The following is a 25,524-nucleotide window of genomic DNA, read 5'->3' as shown; positions in this document are numbered from 1 at the left end:
GATGATAAATGTAGATTTTCACAGAGGTTACAGGAGAGGTGCTCCATCCTTCTGAGCACCTGTGGCCTCCTCAGGACCTGCTCCAAGGGGTCCACATCCCTTTTGCATTGGTCCCCAATGCTGGAGGCAGTAGAGGGGCAGAATTCTTCTTCCTCACCCCCTGCACTCGCTGTTTTTGGTCCAGCCAAGGACAAATATATATCAATAGGATGTCAATATCCCCCAGTTTGTCACATTTGTTAACAGGACATTTCCTTCTCTTCCAGCCCAGTGATGATTTTCTCTTTACTTTTCTTTTTACCACCTCCTTACATGTTTATCTCTGATACTTTTGTTTATGCCATTAATTCTGAAACACTGTTGAGATGTAGTTGGTGTAGGTTTGCTAAAGACTTCACTCAGCCACTCAACTGGAGGCAGCACATTCCCATCCCTGGTTTATCTTTATTGTACGAAGAGCCCCCAGTCTTGGAGGCTGCAGTTTCTAGGAGCTGCTCAGATGTACAGACAACAGACCTGCTTGAGTAATTTGCAAATGAAGTGTAAGACRGGGAATGACAGATGGTCGGGACAGACTGGGAACAACAAGGAACAGTCAAACAGCACAAGCAGAGCGTTAGACAGTGGTCACGGTGCTGCTGGTTGTGATTGTGGGGTCCCTGACTGTGGGCTGCGGAGGAAGGCAAGAGAGGATGATGATGATGATGATGATGATGAGAGGATGTGCACTGGTGGGTCAGGAGTTTCCTTTGTACCTTTTTTCATCAGTTAAATAACATTCGTGGAGCAGCATGAGATCAGATTATATTCCACTCTCCTATTTTTTTTTTTTGCTTCGTAGTCACTTTCAAAACTGTCAGTGTCCTTTCCAAATCCAGACAAGTTGAAACTGTATTTTTAGTCCTGTTCGTGCAGTTCRCAGTGTTAGAGGAGAGGAGAGGGAGAAAGCATTCCCCATGACTGATGAGAACAGCTGAAATGCTATAAATGTTGATCACTGTAGGCAAAACAGTAAATCAGGAATGGGCAATGCAAGCATTTTATTTGTTTAAACTGTCCCATGGCTTGTTCTTGTTTATTTTTCTAGTTTAACTGGGTTGACAGTGTCAGGGAATGAGTAGYGTGYATATTATGGTTGTTTTACAACATTKCATCTCCAAGAGTATAAATAAGACAYGGTTTCTCAGCTCTTGGTGTTCCCTTTATTGTAGTTCATCCTTGCCTTCAGCATTTTGCACACTGACGTCCTGATTCTGCGTCATGGCAAGAGGTGTCCCCTGACACTTCCACRGCCTTACTAACAGATTTTTAAAAGGCTGAGGTTTCTATACTTCAGTGGGGGRTTGTGTAGCAGTGATTCAGAATGAATTATGGAAACTCTGCTTCTCCTTCCATGGTTTCCCATAAGCTGTCACTGTGGCTGYGAGTCTGTCCTTGCCTCAGTATCACCACGCAAATAGGACAATGGGGTGGGCTCAGAAGGCTTGAGGAGATGAAATTGGAGTCGCCAAAGATCAATTAAAAATAGTGTCATAAGAAGATGGATATTTATGTAGCTTTTCTTACGGTATCAAAGTTTATACAGTTAATAGGAAGCATTTCATTGCTGCGAGGGTGGTGAGTGCCCGGCTCACATTGCGCWGAGAAGCTGTGGCTGCCACATTCCCCACCTTGAAGTGTTCTTGGCTTGAAGCAACCTGGTTTAGTGGAAGGTGTYCCTGTCCATGGCAGGGGGTGGAATTAGGTGAGCTTTAAGGTCCCTTCCAACCCAAACCATTCTATAGTTCTATGAATATGAATAATTTTCACACAGCTTCCCATAATACATTATTTCAGTCCTAGTTTTGTGCACAAGTTTGACCACCAGTCCCTTATTTATTATTGTSCCTAGCACTTCAGTTTGGATGTGGGGTTTCTTTTTCTTTTCCTGGAGTGCCAGCTAACTGTTWTTATGAGAGATATGGGCTTATGTCTACATTAGCATTTTCAGTCTGAATTGGGCGTTCTCATGAGGCAGCTTTCCTGTTGCTCTTCATTAACTGTGCTTTTCGTTCAGATCACAGAGCAGTTCATGAACTGGATGCCTTTCAGATGAAATTAATACAGAAAATGCACTCTAGTAGTGTGCCTGATACGCTCCAACTGCTAATGGGCATTCAGTCTGTGGCACCTGATCACAAAGTTTTCAGCACCAACTGTTYCGCTGCAGAGATTTGCTCTTGCAATGTTCCTTATTAATATAAATGTAGCAGCTTTTGGTAAAAACTAATTAAGGTTGTTTTTCTTCCTTATTTTGTTTGCTATATTAAGATAATGAGAACTTTAGAAACATATGCACAGTAATTGGTTCTTGTGCTACCAGTTAATTGTTGGGCTTAACAACAGGAATAGACAAAATTGATAGCTGGTATTGTACTACAAAYATTCTTAAATCCAATGCAGAGGAACCCCTTGGAGTTCACTACCTACATTATCTATTATCTATCTAGTTATTGTTTGAAGCAAACAAAAATAGTTGGGTTTTTTTCAGGACAGTCTGAATATTTTCTTCAAGCCTTTGTTCTTAGCATTATTTTTACCATTCTCAAGCCAAAATGTAAGGCTGCTATTTGAACAAATGCCTTAAATCCTCTACAAATCTATTCAGGTTTTGATTTTTATTTTATTTTCCACTGCCAAATACAATGCAAAAGAGAAAAAAAATAAGAGGCAAGTATTAAGTGATGTTACACAATAATGGTAGCCAGCACAGAAATCAAAAGTGCCTTTAAAGGGAACAAAGAATGATGTCTCTTCAGAACACGCCCCAGCACTGGGGGTGAAACTAATGGATCTGGTCATAGAATGTGCACTTTGCCAGCTGGTTTGAAAGAGCACTTCCAGCATTTCAGGGACCTCATACAGCATCTGGAACTGTAGTAGTTCAGATATGGTGTGCTCAGAAAAGCTGTGGCTGATGATACAGTAAAATAACAGTGCTCCTATAAAGAAGAAATGTAAAGTGTGGATTTTTCTTTTAGCTCAATCGTTGGGTGTGAAATTGAATTGAGAACTCTCCAAACTATATTAAATCACCCCCTTGGCATTGCCACAGGAACAATTTATTTCATCTTGAAGGAGCCTTTGGTTTCCAGATCAGTGGAGCTAAGCAGGAGGAATGTGCGTCACATTGAGGTAAACAGGGATGTGAGCTGGTTAAAAACAGAAAAGGCAACGCAGCAAAATTCTGTGCCCCTGACATTTGTCAGCCTCTTCCGAAATGTGAATGCTTTTCCATTAAGCTTTGGGGCAGATACTATCTCTGTACCTTTTGTTGTGCTGATGAGTTGGAAGCCGAAGGTAAATTTATTTGGCTCAGCTGATTTTTCAAGAGGGACATCTGTGTTGTTCTGTTSACTGGGATGTTTGCAGTGCTCTCATGCCGTGGTGGTCATGTAATGCAGGAAGGCTGTGAGGGATGGCTCCCTCTTCTTGCCTTAGTCCCAGTGTGAGGTGGGACCAGTAAACTTCATCCAGTTTCCGACCTACTTTTGCCATCAYGGCTCTGTGAGATGACGAGTTACAAATGCCTTTACAATATTGTGTAACATCTGTTACACTTTCTCAAAGTCCCTCTCTGGAACAAGACMCTGGATCTGTAAGGAGTAAGCATTACATCAAATATTTCTGCTGTCAAAATGATTTTGGCATAATGTGGAAAGAAAAACCCTCAGTGCATCCTTCAGAATCTGAAAGTTTTACACAGCTGCCTCTGAACAGCCCCAGTGTGTAAGGATAACRCAGCAGGATGTGTGAGCCATGGACCTGTGATTTGTGACCAGTGTGCTCCTGTTTAGGGTTGGTTCACTGTAAATTGCAGAGCAACAAGGCCATTTAGCTTCAATTCTGGAATACAAACTCTGCRTTCTTTACATAGTAAAGCTTAGAAGTGTTTGCCCCTTTATCAGGATTGCAATAGTGCAGGCAAATCAATCTTCATTTAACTTGAGAATGCAAGGTGCCCAAGTCCAGCCTTAAGATTTTTTTTTGCTTTACTGTTTTATTTCATCTTCGGTTCACGATTTACCTGACCTTCAACCCTTGAAAAGAAGAGGAAGCCACGCACAGAGCAACAAACTGAATGGACTGGGGTGGCAAACCTGTGTTGTTTTGTTCATGTACTGAGAGAATTGTTCAATTTTGGAAGACGCTAATTACTGCTATGTTTAATGTAAATAAATAAACCCAAGCTCTTTCCAGCCTTATGACAATGCTCTAATCTAACTTCAGGAAGAGATTAGCAAGGCGTTGCACTGAGTTCCAAGGTGAGAAACACACTTTTAGAYAATACAGTAACCAGGAGGTCATTTTAGAGTACTTTGTAATTCTGGATACCTGACAAAAATAGCCATTGTTCCCTGGTTTTCCCCCCTTTCAAAATATCTCACATGTAGAAATGTCCTCTTAAAATGCACCCTGGTGAATGACAGGTGGAAAGACACATTTTTCTGTTTCTGTTTCCAGCTGTGGGATTGTATGAGGGATTCCCTTTGGTAACAGAAGAAACTTTCTGCAAACCAGCATTCAGACAGTAGTATTCCCTGTGAATATTTTATTCAAATAATATCCTGCCCCACTTGTAAGGAGGGAGTAAGAAAATYCCACAGTCTCACCTGCAGCTACCCACAGTGAAAGGTGGAATAAAAAGCTATGACCTGGAGACCTGTGCCTTAAGGGGATCTCTGAATGGTAAATTGTATTTTATTTTCCTGCCATTTCTTAAAGGCAATAAGACAAGCCCATAGGAACTCTATTCATAATGATTGGTTTAGAATATTTCCATTGTTTACAGCACTCCTAGAATTTTAACTGAGAATCAGTAGTGTTTTTTTATATGCACTTCCAGAATTTCCCAATGAGTTTCTTCTTTTTAGAAGGAGAGAATTTCATCATTGATGAGACTGTTCCTTATACTGGCTACTTGTGGGAGTTCTTGCTTTTAAGGAATTTTCACATGTGAGTTGTATCAAGCTGCTTGCTTGTTTTGTGCTGCTCCTTAAATAACTGTTAATATTTCAGGTGAACCCAGTTCTTTTAAATTTTCATTAGACAAATCAGGATCCCTTTTTCCATATCCTTTTGTCTTTGAGAACCACGGAAATGCATAGTGCTCTTTTCTAATCTTTGCTTCTCACCCTTTTCATAAAAATAATCAGGCTTTTTCTATTTCTGGGCCAATGGCATTTTGATATGTTACAGGTCTAGTGCTAAATAACCTCCTCAATTTAAGTCTGAATCTTTTAACAGGCAGCCTTTGTTTTATATCAGCACTGTTGGTTATTTTAATTCTGCTACTATCTTTGCCTTGACATCATTTATTGATTTCCTAACACTTGGATGCAGCAGGAAACACCTCATACTTTGGGTTCTGTTTCCCAAGGCAAGAACACAGAATCCCAAAATCCCAGAACGGTTTGATCTGGAAGGGACCATCTTGTTCCACCCTCCTGCCATGGACAGGGACACTCTGTCCCAGGTTGCTCAGGTCCCTGTCCAGCCTGGCCTTGAACACTTCCATGGATGGGGAATATCTGCCTTTACCTCCTGTGACAGGTTCACACCTTCTCTTATTGTCCTTGCTGTCTTTTGTTGCTCTTCCATCTTTCCTCCATTTTCCTTACTCGTGGATGAGAAGAGCCATATGTAATATCCAGGCTAGGTCATTACAATACCCTTCATGTGGCATTAACATGTCCAAATCCTGAAATCACTTCCAGCAGATAATTCTAGACTTCTGTTTTATTACTTCTATTAAATGTGTGTCACTTTAGTGACTCCTTTATCCCCTAGAAGTAACTGGTGTGCCCATCCACTTTGCTATAAACAGGGAATTAATCTGTTCTTAGACTGTTTTTGTTACAAGATCTCCAGTGCACGGATTCCACAGTTTCTACCAAATTCTGTCCTTCTTCTTGTGCCTCACAAGAGCTTTGTAGTGTTGCAACCAGCATGGCTGTGTGGAAGCAGAATACATTCAACTCTGAGACAGGAGTTTATGTCTTAYAGGGGTGTTTACATACAGTACAGAACTAATTTCAGGAAAAACTAATTTCAAAATTGTGAATTATATCCCTTTCCCTATTGTGGTTAGTTCTTTGGAGTGTCTTTTACATAAATGAACAGGAAAAATTAAACCAGGAAAAATACTTTATTTGCTTCCAAAACTCTAGGAAAAGCATTAAGCTAACATTTTAAATCACAGCCATCTCCTAAATCAAATGTGTAGCAAGGGTGATAATGAGTGTAAACACACTGAATAATAAAATGTAATTTGGGTTCTGAGTTCTAGGGCTCRAATCCAAAGCTCACTGATGTCTGTGGAAAGGCTTCCATTGATTTGAATTAGGGCTTGGCTTTTGTCCTGAATGAACACAATACCAGTGGAGCTATTCATGAAAGAAATGTTTGGAAATAAATCACAGGAACTTGCAGTGTCAGAACCCAATTCACTTGCTAATTGTGGCTGTCATGTTTTACAATGCTCATTGTGTCGATACTTTGTCATAGTCCCTCACATGAACTAACCAAATTCAGTCTTAAAAAAATAATTTGCTGCTGCTGCTGTAATTGGAAGGTTGTTTCTGGATCATTACTCTGATGTTTGAAACCTTCTTTAACTTCTAGACTAAACCTATTTATGCCAACTGTTTCCACTTGTTTTATGCCGACGTAATCTTCCAGATTGACTCTGTTAAATGTGATTTGTCCTTACTGTAGTTCTGATAAACTCCTGATGACCTTCCCATCTTCTCTAAGGATTTTCTTTGTTAAAAATGCCAAGCAATTTTGTTTTTTATTTAGTAAGTTGTTTATTCATAGAATTATGGAATGGTTAAAGATGGGAAAGACCTTTAAGATCATGGAATTCAACCATTAACCCAGCACTGCTGTGTTGACCACTAAACCATGTCCCCAAGTGCCACATCCACCGCCTTTTGAGCACTTCCAGGGATGGTGATTCCACCAATTCCCTGAGCAGCTTCTTCCAATGTCTGACAACCCTTTCAGTGAAGGTTTTCCTAATATTCAATCCAAACCTTCCCTGAAGCAACTCAAGGCCATTTCCTCTTGTCATGTCCTTGTTCCCTACTAAGAGAGCCCGACCCCCACCCAGCTCCACCCTCCTGTCAAGGAGTTGTAAAAAGCCAGAAAGTCCCCCCTGAGCCTCCTTTTCTCCAGGCTGAGCCCCRCCAGCTCCCTCAGCTTCTCCTTGTGCTCCAGTTCCTTTCCCAGCTCTGTTCCCTTCTCTGGATATGCTCCAGCCACCTCCCTGTAACCTTTATCTGGAGCTGTTCCCATTAATCTGCTTAGGATACAGGCAACACACCCTGCATTTTTAATGAGGTGCCATAGTGCTCTATATAATGCTGTTAATACTCTCCTTGCTTTACTGGAAATAATTTTCCAGATATACCCAGTATCTTGTTTACCTCCATATGGCTGCATATCACTGATCACTGTGATTTGCAGGGTCTTGGTCCCAGGTGAGCTCCCATTTAGTGCTAGAAATAGTTTTTAGTCCAGGAGGGCATGGTTTTGCCCTTGTCCTCAGAGGCTTTTAGCTCCTGCCTATCACTCCAGCACTCATTTCTTCCTTCTATGATGCTCTGTTTGTCCTCAGCATTGGCTGTCCTAAACGATAACCATCAAGCTGGAGTAATCAGCAGCTTTAATTAGTATGGTCCTACTTTGTGCTAATTTTGTTAATTTAGAAAACAAGCAACAAAAAAAAAGAACATTGGAAACTGCTAGAGGCACTGAATGATGGGAGCTGACAGAAGGTGACATGAAAGAATTGGGGAAAGTGCCCAGTGTTGGGCAAAGGAAAAATGAGATGAGGAGAGGGCACAGAGCCCATGAGAGAGAAGTGAGAAGCTGAAGACAACTCACATTTTCCAGAGCAGTAATTGGGCCTCATGGAGACATATTTGGGATGGATGAGGACACTCCAAAATCCCAGAAATAAATGCATAACTCATGACTTTCTGCATTTTGACTTTTTAAGAATAGCAACACTGCTGCTTAATTTTGGATGTTTCCTTTTTTTCTCAAGTTTTCAAAGTGCTCTGAAAGTCCAAATACTTTCTAAAAGCATTTTAAAAGCACCAAATTCTAAAAGCACTTTAAAAGTCCCGAATTGAGAGGATTATGAGTCTTGAATAATTTATCCACAAAACTTGAAAGAGAGAGAATTTGCTTAGGTCTTTAAAATGTATATGATAAATTTTCTTATAGATTGGAATGACTCTGAAAGACTTTTATCCAGATAAGTACATTCAGCAGATATTAGAAGTCACAGGCAATAGCAATTAAGGCATAAGGCGTTTCCTGGGAATTAATATCAAGTTGGGAGGAGTGGGGATGTCTCGAGTTGCAGCTGAGGGTCATTAACTTCACTTGATGATTAATGACCTTTGCTGAGGTCATTATTATTATCAGCTGAAAACGTAGAAAAATTCAGATGTATGAATCTTTTTAATGGGAGTTGCAGTTTCAGTCGGTGCAGTGGAAGTGTCCCCACTGTGGATAGACTGCCCTGTATTAATATCAAATACAGGGCTTGATTTCCCTCCTCCCCATGGCATTTTCAGRAACGTTAATCAAAGCTGAAAAAAATCTCTAAAGCTGTGCCAGTATCAAATTGAAAAGCAAGCAGAATAAAGTTCATAGTGCTTTAAAGTTCTCCCAGTGTGGCAATGGCATCCAGGACTTAATCAGCTTTTTTTAGAGTTCTCCATCTATCCCTTTCAGTACCTAATGAGAGTGAGTCTCTGTGTAATCCAGGAATGTGCCCAGCACATTCCTTGTGCTCACTGTTCTCGGATCCATATTTGAAATTGTGCCCTCTCTAATTTTGTGTTAYGTTTCTCACCAAGATCTGAGCTCTGAGTTGTGCTATAAAGAGAGCAGGCACACAGCCCTGACTGCTGCATCTGTACAGGGAGCATCTCTTTACTAATAAACAGTCAGAACAGATACTTCCCAGTATCCAGACAAGTCCATGCCTGGCTCCTTCCACATTCGGTGAGACTGTTCTTTTGAATGTGATGAATGATTTCATTGTTGACTTGTTTTGAAACTGAGAGCTGTTACAGGCAAATGTTCATATTGCTACTGATTTTTACCTTATGAGACTTTTGTTATAATATCTTGATCATCTTATGTAGATGTTTGTGTATATAAATACCTTGATATGTGTCACAGAACAGTTTAGGTTGAAGATCTTTATGACCATCAAGTCCAGCTGTTAACCCAACGCTGCCAAGTCCACTCTACTATGTATTTAGGTTTTTTTACTTCAAGATGCTTTTAAAAAATGTAATGAAGAGGTCTGAAATAAGTGATAAAGATAACATGAAGGCATATGTTTTAATTAGTCACTTTATTTTTTATTTGGACTATGTTTCTGAATCCTGTGAGAGTTCTAATTTACACAGACACTCAGCCCCTGTCCCTTTCTCTCCCTTCCCCCAGCCCTTTTCCCTTGGCCATTGTGAAGGYTGTAGCATCAAAATTCCAATCAGGACAGGACTGAGATGACTGCTGCTTTTGGCTGACCTTTATATAAATGCCACTGGATGTAGGCTTCTGTTCAGAAAGACAGGATTTTTCAAAAATATAAGCAAAGCAGATAAAAAGCATAACTGAGGTGTGAAATGTTGACAAATTGGACATAGAGTGGTAAGACTAGACCCACTTGTACAAACCTGTGCACTTCACACTGTTATGGGGATTTCTGCATGCCTTTAGTCACCCTCTGCCAAACCACAGAGCTCTTGCCTCTCTTTTTTCTTTTTCTTTTTTTTCATTCCTCCGAAGTATCTCCTGTGGTGAGAGGAAGAGGTGAGTGAGGTCAGGCAGAATGAAATGAAAATCATGAAAGCTTAATAGACCGTGGGGAGGTTCCTTTGAAAGGGTGCCAGCAATGGAATATCAGTTATGGGGAGGAAGACCACAGAGCTGGCAGTGAATGAAAGGAGATCTGGTGCATGCGCCTTGGTGKGACACAGCCTTGGCCATGGAACTGGGCTATTTCCCTATTAACTCCTTAACAAATGGCTCACTCTGGCAGTAGTTATTCCCATGGTGCTGTTAGTGCTCCCTGATGCAGCTGCACTGTGCTTCAGGATTCATTTTTCTTRAAAGTTCTGCTTGTAAGCTCAATAGATGAGAACTGAAGTATTGATGAGATTACATAAATTGCATTTTCTTTTTTATGTTTTGWAGTCTCTACCAATTATCCCTCTAAGGGAAAAGAAATTGTTTTTCTGGATGAGAAGAAGTCATATTTTAAAACATGTAAAAATGTGAAGACACCAGAGATAGCAAAAAAAATCCAGAATCCTAGAATGGTTTAAATTGGAAAGAACATTAAAGATCATCGCATTCCAATTCCCCTCCCTGGGCAGGGACACTTTCCACTAGACCAGGTTTCTCAAGGCCCCATCCAGTCTGGCCGTGAACATTTCCATGGATGGGGCATCCAAATCTGGTTATTGCCATTATACATTAGGTTATTGTCATTAAACAAACCCTAACCATAATAGCCCTCAGTGTATATGAAATGGTGTGGCAAATCAACTCACTCACTGGCTGTTTTTTCAGAATAAAACACTCCTAGAAGCAGGGGCTTTGGTCTGGCTGATGCTTCCTCTTCTAAGGCTTCAAGTCTTGATTGCAGTAGTTAAAATGCTCAGATCTGAAGTGTGACTCACTGGATGGCAGTCTGAAATCTGAGTAAACATGAAGGCTGAACTAAATAATAACTATCCCCTTTCAGCCTAGGCATTTTATGAATCTGTGCCTGTGTGAATGAAAAGACCTGTGCCAGTGTCAGACTTGATTTAAGGACTTGGGGTTTATTTGATGGTGTGGAACTATTCTGCTGTGTGCTCACAGCTTGCAGAGAAATCACAGAGTCTGAGACTCCACGACTACCAAGATGCCTTGAATTTCTGTTATCTCCAGATCCATGGATGTGGTAAACTTCAGACCTTTCTTTTACCATGTTAAAATATCCCTATTTTTGTCATGAGCTTTTGAACATTTTTCTRTAGCTAAGCATTTTGAAGCCTGAAGTTTATCTTTGGGACAGATCACTGTTTTCAGTTATCCGGTTTGTTTCCAGTTGCTGCAGGACCTCTCAAAGAACAAGCGTGTATCCTCTAGGTATTTAAATAACAAAACATCGGGGAAAACATACCATGCAATAAAAAATGACCCTGCAGTGCTGATGTGGATGTAACCCTCGGTTTCAGCCTTTGTCAGCTGCCTCCATTGTAATTCAGAACAATGGTTGCTTCTGCACAGATGAGCTCACAGTTGTCTGGTGTTTTCAGTCATGTGTCCTTTCAGCTTCATTTCATATGTTGCTGTCACAGGTTTGCTCACCTTTTGTGAGAAGTTCAATAGCTGCTGGATTCTCAATTTGAACACTTCTTCCCCTAAACCTTTTTSCAAAGTTCAGCACTACCAGACCAGTGGTTTCCTTAATTTCTTTTCACAGTGCCTTTATTTTCCTATGGACACCTGTCCCCAAAGGCCACAGGTTGAAACCTCCTGGTGAAACAGTCGTCAGGTTTCAGATTGTTCTTTGGCACAGACTGATGTGACAGGGCACAAAGTTAATCTTCAGCATYATTTCCTTTTCTTTTGCAGGAGAAATTTGAAGGTTTGTTCCGTGCCTATGATGACTGCGTGACATTCCAGCTGTTCAAAAGCTTCAGGCGTGTGCGGATAAATTTTAGCAGTCCCAAATCAGCTGCTCGTGCCAGAATAGAGCTGCATGAAACACAGTTCAGAGGGAAGAAGTTAAAGTTGTATTTTGCACAGGTAATGAAATCTGGAATCTACTGCTGTGTTAGTGCATAGCTGTCATAGAAATACTATGCAATAACACTGAATAAAAGTAGTAAATGCCAATCTCTCTGATAAAARATTACTTAAACCTGTTTGTGTTTAYTGAGCTGTTCCTGCCCTTAGRGTCTGCAGTAAATTTAAAGGACCACTTAGGACTAAAGTTGCTCTTTCAATGCACAGAATTACATTATCTTATAGGTAATTTACAACACTGGATGTTGTCCCTTAACTAACCATAAGAATATGCTAAGTAAACAATTCAGTTGAATAAAAAAAGTAGGACTGGATTACTTACTTGGCTGCAACTCTGAGCCACAGTCAGGCTTCCTCCTGCCTTTTTGGCTTCTCCTTACTCAACACATGAATGWCAAATTCTGAATTCTCTGAAAGGAGTTTGTTGAGTCCAAGTCAAAGGAAGAAAGCAGAAGAAGATCAACACTCCCAGCCTAGGGCCGTGGGTGATTATGTCCATCTATTGGAACTGTCAGGTGGGGGTTCAGTTCTCCTTGGCCAAGGGAGRGAGGAAGAATGCAGATCTCCCACAGCCTGGGCCCCAGCCAGGATATAGAAAGTTGAAGGGAGCTGAGAACCCAWCCACCACCTCTTCTGAATGTGTTTTAATAAATTGCTATGGCTGATGTGGCTTGTGAGATGCCCACTAGTGTTTACGAGCAACGTAGATGTGCTTTGAGCTGCCAGATTGGCCCTTCAGAGGTCTGAGGGTAAGGGCTGSTTAGTTTGAAAGTATCAAGCAAACCCAAGAGCCTGTTAAATGATGAGTTTCTCCATCCTTGTTGGAATAGGAGCYGTTTTGCACCTTGGCAGGAGCAGAACCACAGAGGATGGGCAACTACAGCTGTGAAAAAAACAATATGCTTAACAAGTTAGATGAGCTGAGAAGATCTWACAGTTGGATTTAGGTGTTGAGAATCTGCCTCAATTCCATTTTCTATGCGTTAATCTCCTAGATCTGGCACTGCATTTTTTTTAAAGGTTTCAAAACCTGCAGTAAAKCAGATCTGAGAATTGTCTCATTCTAACTGCACAATCAAGAGGCTAATTGAAAACTTGGGATAACAAGAAAAAGAAAAATGTGCACAGTAGTGATTAGTCTCCCTATCTAAGATAATTTCCTGCAGAGCCATTCTGGTACCTGCACTATTTTCTGCAGTACACATAGTCTTACAAGAGCTTATTAGTCATGTCCAGGGAACGAAGATATAGAAGCAGCACTGTGTCTGGAGCAGTGCCTGGCCTSAGCCAGACCAAATAACCATTTTCAGACCTAGAAGTACCAGCAAACATGAGTTGAGAGATCTAGACTGGCTTTTGTAAACCCCATTCTGGTATAGAAGGGTGCCATCCCAGCACCCTGGTGTGTTTGCTGTCATGGAAATGGAGTTTATTGCTTCTGTACTCAAGCTGGTTGTAACCTTGCTCAGATGATTGCAGTACAATTCTTTTACGTCAAGSCTTCTTTAACATATCAGAAAAGAGCAGGAATTTAGATAATTTAAGATGGAAATAAAATGAGGACACTTGGTTGCAAATTACKAAAGAACATCATAGATTCCTTTATCACTTCACCTAAGAAATCAATTCTTTAGGAACCCGTCTCAATTTATTTATAAGCCTTTTTTTACTTTTTTACACATTACTTGTGTAATGCCACTTTTTTTAGATCAGATCACAACAGTATCTTTACAGCTTCAAAAACCTCTGAACTATAGCAGCTGTGGCTACCACAGCTTTGTTTTTGTTCTCAGAGAACGTACACAATAGGCACAGACATTGTAGCTTTGCTGATGTAACAGCCCCACACTGTGCATTTACTGCAGAGGCACCATCTGTAAGGCTGAGATGAAATTCATCTCCAGGCCTTCTCTGCTGAGACTGACGCTGAAACCCTCCCTGGGTGGCATTTGAGAGAGAAGGGTATGATGATTTGAGCAGTCATTTCATTTAGTCATCCTGTGTGGATGAGAAGCTGGACACGAGCTGGCAACGTGTTCTGGCACCCCAGATATCCTAGGCAGCATCACCACAGCCTAACCAGCAGGTCAGAGGAGATGATTCTGATCTGGTGAGATCCCACCTGGGGTCCTGTGTCCAGCTCTGGGGGTCCCCAATGTAGGAAAGRYRACATGGACYTGTTGGAGTGAGTCCAGAGGATGCCACAAAGATGCTGAAAGGGCTGGAGCTCCTCTGCTGTGGAGACAGSCTGGGGGCTGGGGGTGTTCAGCCTGGAGAAGAGAAGGCTCCAGSRAAACCTCACTGTGGCTTTTCATTAGTTAAAGGGGGCTTACAAGAAAGATGGGAATGGACATTTTAGCAGGGCCTGTTGCGATAGGACAAGGGGCAAATAAAAGAGGGTCATTTGAGACTGGAAGTAAGGAGCAAATTTTTTATAGTAGGAGTGGTGAAACACTGGCAYGGGTTGCCCAGAGAAATTGTGGATGCCTCGTCCCTAGAAAYGTTGAAGGCCAGGCTGGATGGGGTTCTGAGCATGGCAGGAGGGTTGAAGGAGATGACCTTTAAAGGTCCCTTCCAACCCAAACCCTTCCATGATTCTATCCTGTACTAAACATTGTCTTTGTTACGCTTTAAAGATTCAGACGTCTGAGACAGATGGAGACAAGCTTCATTTGGCACCACCACAGCCTGCAAAACAGTTTCTCATCTCGCCTCCAGCCTCCCCACCTGTAGGGTGGCAACCAATAGATGATGCAACACCTGTCATCAACTACGACCTCCTTTACGCAGTTTCTAAGCTTGGACCAGGTAAGCTTTTGGTCCTTGGGTGAAAATGTGTCAGGAAAAGCAGACAAGAAATATCAGCCTAGATAATAAGTCAGCATAGAGCTGGAAGTTGCATTAAAATTTGGATTTAAGTTGATGCATGTCACCTGGTTCTTCCCTTCAGAATGAGTTTTGCCATGTGTAGGCACAGAATTGTATGTTATGTGCAGCTTGTGAGAGCTGATCAAAGCTTTGYTTACACAGTTTATTGTGCTGGGATTTGTGCCTAGATGAGGCAATTGATGGTTTAGGTGGGGACTGGACACATGTTTGGCTAGGGATGTGAGGAGTTTCTGCATGACATCTGCTCAGTGCTGTATTCCAAGGTGCAGATTTCTCACAGGCACCTCCACTGGAGTGGAGAATCTCTCACATTGTTTGTTGAGAGAACTTCTGTTCCCCAATCCCAGTGGGATTGCTCTGTTAGGAATGCTCATTTCCTGCTGAAAACTACACAGGAGGAATGGGATAAGTTGCARCCTCTGTTAGCACAAGATAAATGTCAATGGATAATGCATCCAGGCTTTCTTCTGTCTTTCCATCTTTGACTAATGCCASGCATTGAAGCTAGCTTGGATTTTTAAGCAATTCTTTCCCTTGAAAAATGCTCATCTGATGGAACCAAAACTTTACACGGGAGAGGGTTACTTTTGATTTAATTAAGTCATCTTTACAGATAGTTTTCTTTCAAAGCTGTTAAAGCATCCTGTTTTAAAAATTTCAAAATGAGAAAGGTTCCAGTTTCAGGTCTAAGCATTATCATTTACAAATTAATCTAATTTACATTCATAAGCCACARGGAAAAAATAGCCTATTAAATTATCTTCATACCCCAAAAAAACCATTTCAGATCCAATCTAATAACAATTGTGGGGGTGAGCTCATGAAAATGTAGCAGTTTATTTTTGAAATTCTTGTGGGATGAGAGAATTGTTTTCTACCCAGCTGTACTGGGGATGCTGCTTGCTCGCTTTGAGAGCAGCTTCCAATTGCAGACATCTTATCGTTGGGGYTTTTGTGCAACTACACCAAAGTAACTCAGAACTGGAGTGCGTGGGGTGCAGGAAGATGTTTCATGATTCAYAAGGTTTGCAGGCTTATCTCCTATTTTTTTCACATGGGATCTCTCACAAGGGGAAAATACATGTCAGGAGATCCCTATGGTTCAGCAGGAAAGCCCATAGAAAAAGGCAGCCAGGTGWAAGACTTAATACTATTGCATATTATTATTTCCAGAAGTGATACTTTGCTTCTAAACTGCTGAATAAAACAAAAACAAAAACCTCCTTTTTTTCTCCCTTTGATGCAGCAGTGTTATAAATGGAAACATGTAAACGAATTCCCGAGCTAGATGGGTAATAAATCAATTCCTGTTCTGGAGCAGTGGAATGTGAAATATCACTCATTGTCCCACACTGTGGGACAGCTTTGCGTGAAGGTCAAATTCACCCGGATTTAAGGAGCCTGCAGGGAGCAATATGAAAAGCCATTGTGTGCTCTCTTCCTTCTATTTTTAGCACTTGTTAGAGGRATCAATTTTAGTTAACTGCAGCGGCGGGTTTAAAATAGTGTTGCTGTTCTCAGTTGTGCATTTACTATGTTTAGAATTTCATTGAAAAACAAATCCCACTAACACTCGTTTCTCAGTATTGCAGCGGTAAAACRCTGCTGGACATCAAACAGCACCGGTAGCCTCAGCAAAGTGAAATGTTTTCATTCAAAAGCACAATTAAAAATGTAACTATGGCTTATCAGCTGTTGAAAAATACTCACTTGGCACAGTTGTTTACAGAGCTCTGAATGTTAGAATCTGACTTCCATGTCTTTAACTTGTGAGGAATCTTTGCTGTATTAAATGCAGTGATTTGGTAAAATAAACATCTGAGGACCAGGAAGACTCATTAGAGCTTTTAAATAATGAATAGTGTCTTTGTATGTCCTCAGCATAAGATGAGTTTTACTGTCCTACTTCTCTGGGAATGCAAGATGCACTACTTGGACACCAACCCACACTCCTTTCCCATTCYCTGAATCCAGGTCATCTCCTGTCACAATATGGTGCCATAATCATCATAGCCACAAAATTAGAGACCAAAACTGTTCCTGGGTACAAGGCATTGGGACATTTTCTCCAGAGTGTAGTGAATATACTGGAAGTGAGTTAACAAATTTGCCATGTGCCATCAATTTTGGGACAGGTGTTTTTGCTGTAGCAGTGACAGGCTGGCRTGTCAGAGATCTAATGGAACAGATTTCTGTCTATGCTCAAAAGGAAGCTGGTTTTTGGTCCCTCCTCATGAAATTGAGATTGGTGAGGGTACATTTACTCCTYAGGGAAGATGGTGGCATATTTAATTAAGTTCCTGGATGATTGATGTGTATTCTCACTTTCTGCAGATGCAGAAATTAGGCATTAAATGAGGCGTGAAGAGAGAGCTGTAGCTCAGTCAGAGCCAGGAACCGTGACTGTTCCTGGTGCTGACCATCAGCCTACAATCTTTTCAATATATTGCAACTAAAGGAGTATAATTGTTAATCATTTTGATAGAAAACACTTCCATTGTCAAGAGAATTTCCAGTAGTTTGAAATGCTGATGAAGATATGAAGACAGCAGGACCTAGACTAGACAACAGCTTGGTAAATTGCAAGCATTCCTGTTGGAAAAAGTTAGTCCAAGTCAGGCCAGGTGAGGATATAACCTGGACCTGACATACAAACAACCAAACAACCACCTCACCTTGCAAACATACTTTATATGAGAAAAGTTTGCAAGGTGGATRGAGAGGGAATCTCTAGGTCTAAGCTGTATCTGTATCTGTATCCAGGCTGTACCTCTCAAAGGAAAGGCAGATGTCATTTATTAGTGCAGTGATTTACAAACCATCCTCCTGGCAYTAGAATATGCCCTTTCTGTTCTGGAAAACAGTTCTTCCCTCTCCCTATCTACTCCCCAACCTGTCCATATCTGCTGTCCTTCCTCCATTGCCTCTTTCAAACCTGTCACCCCAATTTCTTTACCACAGACTGCCCTGTACTCTCTCATTTCCAACTGCACTCTAGAGTGCCTTTCCCCAGGATCCCAGGTGCCACCCTGGTTTCCCCTTGCCAGCCTCAGCCCCTGCTGCCCACACTGTGGTTGTCCAGAGAAATTGCCTTTCTCCCGTGGGCTTGATTCATGGATCAGAGCTGCACTGATGGGATCTGCACTGTACAGTGACATCCAGCACAGGTCAGGGTCCTGAGCACTTGACTTGCTCCATGCACTCTCTGGTGCAGTTTTGCACTCTTCTGCACTCAAGCTTCAGGCACTKCTGGAAAAACAGAGCAGGCTGGGCACCATCTCCAGTAGCCCACAGAGACAAGTCTGCACCAGTTTCATTTCTGTCCATGTTACACAGTTCTTTATCAGCATTCCAACAAGCTTTGCACCTCAGGCTACACTCCAGGTCTTGTGCAATACATTTTTCACATTATGAAAGCACCATTCTGGAGTGTCACACATGGTGGCTCTTGAGTCCACAGTGGTGGCTCTTGGGACACAGAGGAGACCTGGCAGCTGTCTGTGCCACTTGSCTGTTGCATCTGGGCTTCATTTTTGTCTCTGAGCAATTCAGAAGTAGCTGTTCCTGTCACGTTCTAGCTGGGCTTCTTGAAGTGGATGCACAGTGCCTGCCCTTGCTCCCCMCTTGGTTTGGCTCACCCTTCCCTAGGGAAGGGGAAAAGAGGTGAGAGCAGGACCCTGCTTAGGAAATGCCATGCACAGGGATTTCAAACTRTTTCACAAGGCAGATTTTCTGTGCCCAAGTGTTTTCAAACTCTCRTGTTTGTCATCACTGATTCAAAGGAAATACTAAATATTTCATATATTTAATCCTCCCAGGGAGGATTAAAAGGGGATGGAGGGGCAAACAAATGRTGATAGATAAAACTTTTCATCTCCRTCCTTCCTCTCCCTGCTGTTCTGTTGGCTGCTTTTTCCCTTCCTTCTCTTACCAGAGGCAGGGTACAAGAGAGTAGCTGGGTGGAGAAAACTTTCCCCCTGTTCCTGCAATGTCAGTAATGAGCTTCCAGGAAACAGCTCCTCTGCTTTGCATATGGCAGATGAGTGCTGCAGAGGTATTTTGTGGAGTGGGCTGTAGCTCTTTGGTCACAAACATGCACCGTACAAAGGACCTCCCTGATATTTGTAAAGCACTTGGATGAAGGGACTGTATGTGGAAGTATTTTTATGATGCTAATGCCACATTTACATGGAACAGGMAGCTCTGAACTCATTAACCTTTGCTTATGAGTCTGAATTAGGGATGAGGTAGCTACATGTCGTCGTTAGCATTTGTTCATTATTCTTCATGTATATGAGCATCATCTTTGCTGGACAAAAGGGCCCCGTTAGACAGGAGCACCATCAGTGAAAGGTCACAGTACTGATTCACAAAAGGATAGAAAATCCTATGCTATTGTTTGTAATTCTGAAATATTGTAAGTTGCCTCTGTGGTCATCTTTCTTGCATCACCCGAGGCTGTGGGTTTTAGTCTGAGCTCGTGTGGTCACAAAAGGTAGGGCCAGTAACATGACAGTGGCTGTGTTCATTGTTAAGTGGGGAAACTTCAAACTCTTGGTGTTTTTCTTAAGCAAAGCAAATGGATTGAGAGGAACATCACTGCTATTTTCAGGGGCTTATAAGAAAGTTTTTTTGACAGATCTATATAGTAGAAGTGATATAGCTGAATTCTTCCCTGAAGGGCAGAGTATATTTAATACATTTTGTGGTATTTTTTTCTGAAGAAATTTATGTGAAATGCCACTGTTAGCTTATGTGAAAGTTTAAACTTACTATTAAAGGATAGAGATAGGCCAAAGAATGCTGGAGGAGAAAGACCTCTCTGCCCAAGAATCCTTTGGCTTAGCTAGCCTGTAAGAATTCTTCAGGCAAGCAGAAGCAGGAGCATGGGTCMGGGGAGGGCCTGAGACCACAAAAGAGGCCATGTCAGACAGCTGAATGAAGTCACTGGACAAATGCTTGGGTGATATTAGTCAAAGAAATTGGTGAGTCTTGCCTATATTGACTCAACTTGCTGCTCATAGCTTGGGACAGCCTAGGTCCTGTAACTCTACTGACTTAACCATTACTTCAGTAGCTGAACTGCTGTAGACTTAGTTTTTTATTTTTTTTTATGCTGAAGGTGTTTAATAGAAAAGAAAAAAGCCATAGAGAAAAGGCAGAAGGGAAGGGCTAATCTGGCTGAATCTATTGGATTTTTATTTTGTGCTTATCACCTTAGTGTTTTTTCGCAAACAGCAGTTACATTTTGGAAGAAGATACAGCTGTACAAAAGTCCCAGAGTTACTGTTGTCCTATTCYTGACTCAGCCATGAGAAGGTTTTGTGCTGTTTGAGCCACAGTTCTGCAGGCATGAATAATCCTGAGTACAGAAGAGAGACTGCAGCTCATTTATGCTCAGAAATAACTGTATGCCTTAAAAACCTAATTTATGAGTGCATCACATTTTGGTTTGCAAAGTGACATTAATTGCTSCTGCAGTTACTTGTGCCAGAGGCATCTGAATATTTTTCCTTGCGTCTGTCGTCATTTCCACTGTTCTTTTTCAGTGGAAAGAGTCCTTCTGGGAGGGATTTGAGCAGTAAAGAATGTGGCATTTGAACTGGGATTATTACCTTTTAGGAGGGCAGTGAATGTGATTTCCTCGGCGGTGCTGGTGTAGGAGGACAGGCCGGCGCTGCATGTGCGCAGCGCTGCGGAGCTGCCCGTGGTGACAGTGACCAATGCAGCCCTCGGTGCTGGCTGGCGGCATTGACGTCAGCCCAGAGCTGAGAAATTAGCTGAGGCCCGCAGGGAAAATGGGCAAAGAAAAACCATATAATTCCTCAATGCAGCACAACCAAGCCATTTCTCTTTTTATATTTTAGCCTATCAGCAAGACCTGTAATGCTTTGCTCAATTTGGATTCAGAGGAAAGGTTGCCAAAAATAGAGCAGTTAAATGTCAACATTAATGGTATCACAGCAGTAAAATACTTCTCACAGCAAGATGCCTGGCTTATAGCTATTATTCACTGGTTGCCCCCTTGTTTTTAGGCAAAAATACAGCATGTCCTCTAGTCTGAAGCCACCCAGGCTTATTTGGACCAGGAATTTGTCAGCACAAACAGCATATGAGCACAGTTCCAGGAGCTGCATGTGCTAATGCAGGGCCAAATCTGCAAGCCCTTCCTTGTTGAATTACTCTGCCACAAAGTAGCTAACAAATAAAAAGCCAAATTAGTACCACATGGAAGGTGCAAGTGCTTTGATTTAAGGGCTGCCATTTCAAGGGACAACACCTGGCACTGCTGGGTTCTGCCAGTGGTGCAGCATTTAAGAGCCACTGCACCAGAGGCCAGTAGGGTTTGCTGGGGCCTCACCTTCCTCAYCTCAGATTTTGCAGGCAATGTTTTTTTTCTTTAAAGTCCTTCCTTAATKCCTTGCAATAATCAACACCTATTTGTATTCCATGTACAATCCATAGCACGTGTAGTACTAGCAGAGTGAATTCAGGACTGAAAGTCCTGTGTCTCATCCTCTGTATCCTTGTGGACTTTTGCATCAAGCCCATGTGGGCCATTCACTTAAGAGCTGGACTCGGTGATCCCTGTGGGTCCCTTTCCAACTCAGAATATTGTCTGTGAAAAAGAAAAAATCCATGTTCATCTTCCTCAGAGGAGTACTGTGTTGAGACTCAAATAAGGAATGTAGATAGTTAGAAAATATAATGTACCGTTTTAGGCATTCAGCCTGTGCTAGTGAGCATTTATAGACTGCTCTGTAATCTCATCTGCAGAGACAAAATTTGTTACAGCCCCAGCTAAAGAGCTTTGAAAGTCAAAATCCGTCTGGAGCAGAGATATGTGGGTTTTTTATTTCTGGAGAAATTAGATTAAGTGTTGAAATCTGTCTGAGGACAAGTGGGCTATAAATGGGACTGAAGGAAAGCAACAGCAAAAATAAAAAACAACCCCAACCCAACAGGTGTGAAATCAATTCAGACCAAAGGTTTTATAGGTTGGGTTCCACTTCATCTTTTTTAACATCTGCTTCTGTGTTCTTTCTCCTCGACCTGCTTTGTGGATCTATTTCAGTGCTGTCAGCCACCAATATTGGTGTCAAACCCCATTGTAGACACGCAGGTGTGTGTGTGTGTTTTATCGTGCCTTACAGACCTGTGATCAAACTGCCTCCTGGGACAGGATCCCCAGATTGCGTTGTGGCAGCTGAGAGTCCAGCACTGCTGGTGCTCCCCTGTGTTAGGGAGCAGCACACACTCACCACCCTATCCTGGTGTGGAGTATTCTGCAGTCCASAAGTGCCAACGGCTGTGTTGCTACTCAGATTGCCATCTTTTGATGTGATTGCTTTTCTCTGYTTCCAGGAGAGAAATACGAGCTTCACGCAGGAACAGAGTCCACTCCCAGTGTGGTAGTGCACGTCTGCGACAGCGACATGGAAGAAGACGAGGACCCAAAGAATTCTCCAAAGCCAAAAATCATTCAAACTCGACGCCCCGGTGTGCCACCGCCTGTATCTAACTGAGCCTCTCCAGCGGAAGCAGCACTTCTCTCTCCTCCAACACAGCTCTTGGTTTCTGTTTGCTTTGTTCTGTTGAAAGGCAGCCTTTGCCTTCTGAGCACCGGGACATTAAGGTCATTGAAACCCTTTCACAGTAATCAAGCCTCTGTAACAAAAGGGCTAGGAAAAAGATCTTTGTACCATATCACATACCGATAGAGTAGCTGGAAAGGACAAAACAAGGCTGAGGAAACAAGGAAGGGTTTCAGTCTGAGGATCTTTTCACAGCTGTAATTTGCATGCTGAAACACCACTACTAGAGACATCGTTTGGGATGGGAATTAGGCCAATACTAGGCTTGGTATTCTAACTCCCGGGATTGCTACTGCCCTTCATCAAGCAGCTGCTCCTCTGCCCTCCTCACTTCCCAACAGACCTCAGTCTTTTCCCTTTTCCCTTTTTTTAAGGGGGGTGGTTGTGTTGTTTTTACCCTACTAGCAGCTTGGTGGCCTTTTCACCCCCTTGGAATTTTGTGTAAGGAATACTATCTTTGCAACGTTTGTAGAAACAACAGAAAACAACCTTCTCCCACCAACAGTTGTAGAAACCAGAGGTCTGAAATGGTGGCAGGGATGTGAGATGGATCTCTCTGGGCTGAGGCGGGAGGCAGCAGCTGCTGGGGGGTCTGGTGTCTGTCAGTCCTTYTCTCTGAGAAGATGGGAGCCAGAATATCAACAGGGATTTTCAGTTTATCTTCCATCAGGGGATGAGTGGTGCTTCTCTCCAAGTCTGAGGAAGAGGAGCTGACTGGCTGCTCATGTAAGATGGGATTCCTTGCTCTCTGTCATAGCTGTACGTTCCAGTAATGTTACAGGCTGAATGCTTTCCTAGTGGTGTGGTGAATAGCCCTGAAACCTTCAGTAATTACTTGCACATCTCTAATATTCAGCCCTTTTCTCTCCCCACTTCCTGTGCTTCAAAGCCCTTTTTGAGCTGTATGCAGTTTGCGTTCGTGGAGGTGAGCAGAGGTTGGTTGAAATTGTTTCGTTAGGTTTTTTTTTTTCTCTTTTTTTAGGCCAAAGAAAACAGGACCATAATTACACACTTGAAATTAGACTGCATGCAACTGAATCCCCTTTTTTCACCCTGTCCTGCATGTTTCTTTCACTTGCAATATATACTGGGTTACAAAAACTGTTCTGTGTTTGCATCATGGCTGACAGCAGACAGATCCCGGATTCCCTGTCTGGCAGACCTTCCATGATGATTTATTTTTTTAATGCGTACTTGTCATTTTGAGAACATATTTTCTAGACATTTGAGCTCAGATTTTGCATATATTTAAGCATGCGCTTAATTTATGCACATGAGTAGTACCACTGAAATTAATACTGCAGAAACTGAACATAAGTGTAAGGTATGGTGGGATTTTTAAGCTAATTAGCTGCAGCTGTACCCCCCAAAGTAACTATAAAATGGCACAGTGAGCTTCCATGGTTTAAAAGCCTTTACAGCTTAAAATAAGTAAATACATCTTGGAAGCTTATTCTAGGATATGAGAAGTCAGCTTTGGTTCTGTAATCAAGATTTTTGTCATAAAACCTAATGATCTGGTTTCTGAGGGAGGGTTCYATCACACCCTTCATTAGCAGCAAGGCTACAAAGCTTCAGCAGAGTCAAGTTCCCCTTGCAGGGGTCTTGGCTCTGCGGCACTTCCAGGACAAGTGGCGTGTTGCTCTGTCAGTGAGGACAGGAGATGGCATTCACATTGTGCATGGTGAGGACATCTGAGAATGAGGACTTGTCATTCTCACACAGYTCATCCTCTGACTGCCACAGCCCCCTGATATTCTTGATGAGGTGTAGTGCTTTACTCAGCACATTTCTATAATGTGATGCTTGGTACTGCATTATGGACATAATTTTGTGCATGTTRCACTGATAGAATTCTGCACATTAAATACAGCAGAGACTGAACTGAAAATGGGGCTTTAGTATCCTTATGGTATCTGTAAAATTTTCTTAAAGTAATTCCTTAGAAGTTTCACTGCAATTATTTTTTCAGTGATACRTTTTGGTTTAATGAAACAAATTGTCACTCAGCCCTAGGAATATATCCTTTTGAAAACACCAATATCAGCCACACTCGATATTTCAGAAGTAACACCACTGTTTTTTTGCCAACATACCCAACACTGATGTCTGTGGGGTTTAGCCCAGTATCAACAGGGACAGTAAGATTTGAATATGCGAGTGGTCAGAGATACCACCAGTGGAGTTTTTTACAGGCAAGATTGTAGGAGACCAYATCTTGTCTTTGTGTCCTCAAACTTCAGAGAGACTTGGCTCTGAACTAAGGACTTAAACTTCAAATGGTGTAAAACTATACTGCAAATTAAAGCATTGGACCTTAAATGTTMTTTCCTCAAAGTGCATTTTCAAACAGATCTAAAATGAGGCCCCGTTCAGTGACTCCTGTGTGGTTTGTAAAGCTGTGTGGTGCTACCCAAGAGGCAGGAGGACATGGCTCATTGCTTGGAGCACAGAAATAGAAACACAATCACATACCTGAAAATTCAGAGCAGCCTCTATGGTAAAGCTTATATATCACCTGGATGTGAAAAAATAATGSTCATCATTAACAAAAAAAGTGTTTCAGATATTATGGAATAATGTCCCTATCATCAAAGTATCAGCATTTGGGACTCAAGAGAAGCTGGTATTTTACTGAAGGCTGGTTCTTGCCTGACATGGAAAGAAGCTTTCTTTCACAAAATGCTGACTATGTGGAAGGGGAATTATTATATTTAATTCAGTAAATAACAGGCAGAGCCCCTACTCATTTGAGTGGGAATTTGCTTTCCTGTAGCTCCTCTGAGGTCAGTCGCTCGGACTTGCACTTCTCACGGGGTATCAGGGGGTTCTCTCATGCTGGAATCCTGGAAGAATGAAGTTTCAGTGTTACATTGTGGCTCCTGAGGCACAGTGGCACAGTCGACATTCTTTTAATTTCCTCCCCAAAGCAGGAGCCCGTGGGAGCAGCTGGAGGTGATGCCCTGGGGCCTCTGTTGGGTGGACATGGCTCCTGCTGCTCCTTGGAAATTAAATGAAGGAAGCCAGGGGAGTATAGCTGCTGTTTCTGTTGCCTGCTGCCTGCTTGTCCTTTCTGACCTCTGAAGATATGAAACTGACATTTTAATTACTTCCTCAATACAGTTTAAAGCATGAAAACATTTCCAGTGCATGGAGAAAAGGTATTTTG

At 42.0% G+C, this 25,524-nt stretch overlaps 1 protein-coding gene across 2 annotated transcripts in view; it reads left to right on the top strand.

The window, feature by feature from the left end:
* The window catches only part of RCAN2 (regulator of calcineurin 2), a 78,247-nt gene extending 53,833 nt beyond the window's left edge, over window positions 1-24,414 (top strand). For both annotated transcript variants that reach the window (XM_057375445.1, XM_057375446.1), the window contains 3 exons: window positions 11,698-11,871; window positions 14,508-14,679; window positions 22,126-24,414. In XM_057375445.1, the coding sequence (XP_057231428.1) occupies window positions 11,698-11,871; window positions 14,508-14,679; window positions 22,126-22,286 (507 nt within the window). In that variant the 3' untranslated portion in view covers window positions 22,287-24,414. The remainder of the gene's footprint in view (window positions 1-11,697; window positions 11,872-14,507; window positions 14,680-22,125) is intronic.
* The last annotated feature ends 1,110 nt before the right edge of the window (window positions 24,415-25,524 follow it).

Source organism: Malurus melanocephalus, unplaced genomic scaffold (assembly GCF_030028575.1).
Source record: "Malurus melanocephalus ecotype Western Australia unplaced genomic scaffold, MMel_1.1 scaffold_249, whole genome shotgun sequence".
Classification (NCBI taxonomy): domain Eukaryota; kingdom Metazoa; phylum Chordata; class Aves; order Passeriformes; family Maluridae; genus Malurus; species Malurus melanocephalus.
The sequence above is the reverse complement of the archived record's forward strand: the minus strand, read 5'-3'. Positions and strand labels throughout refer to the sequence as shown.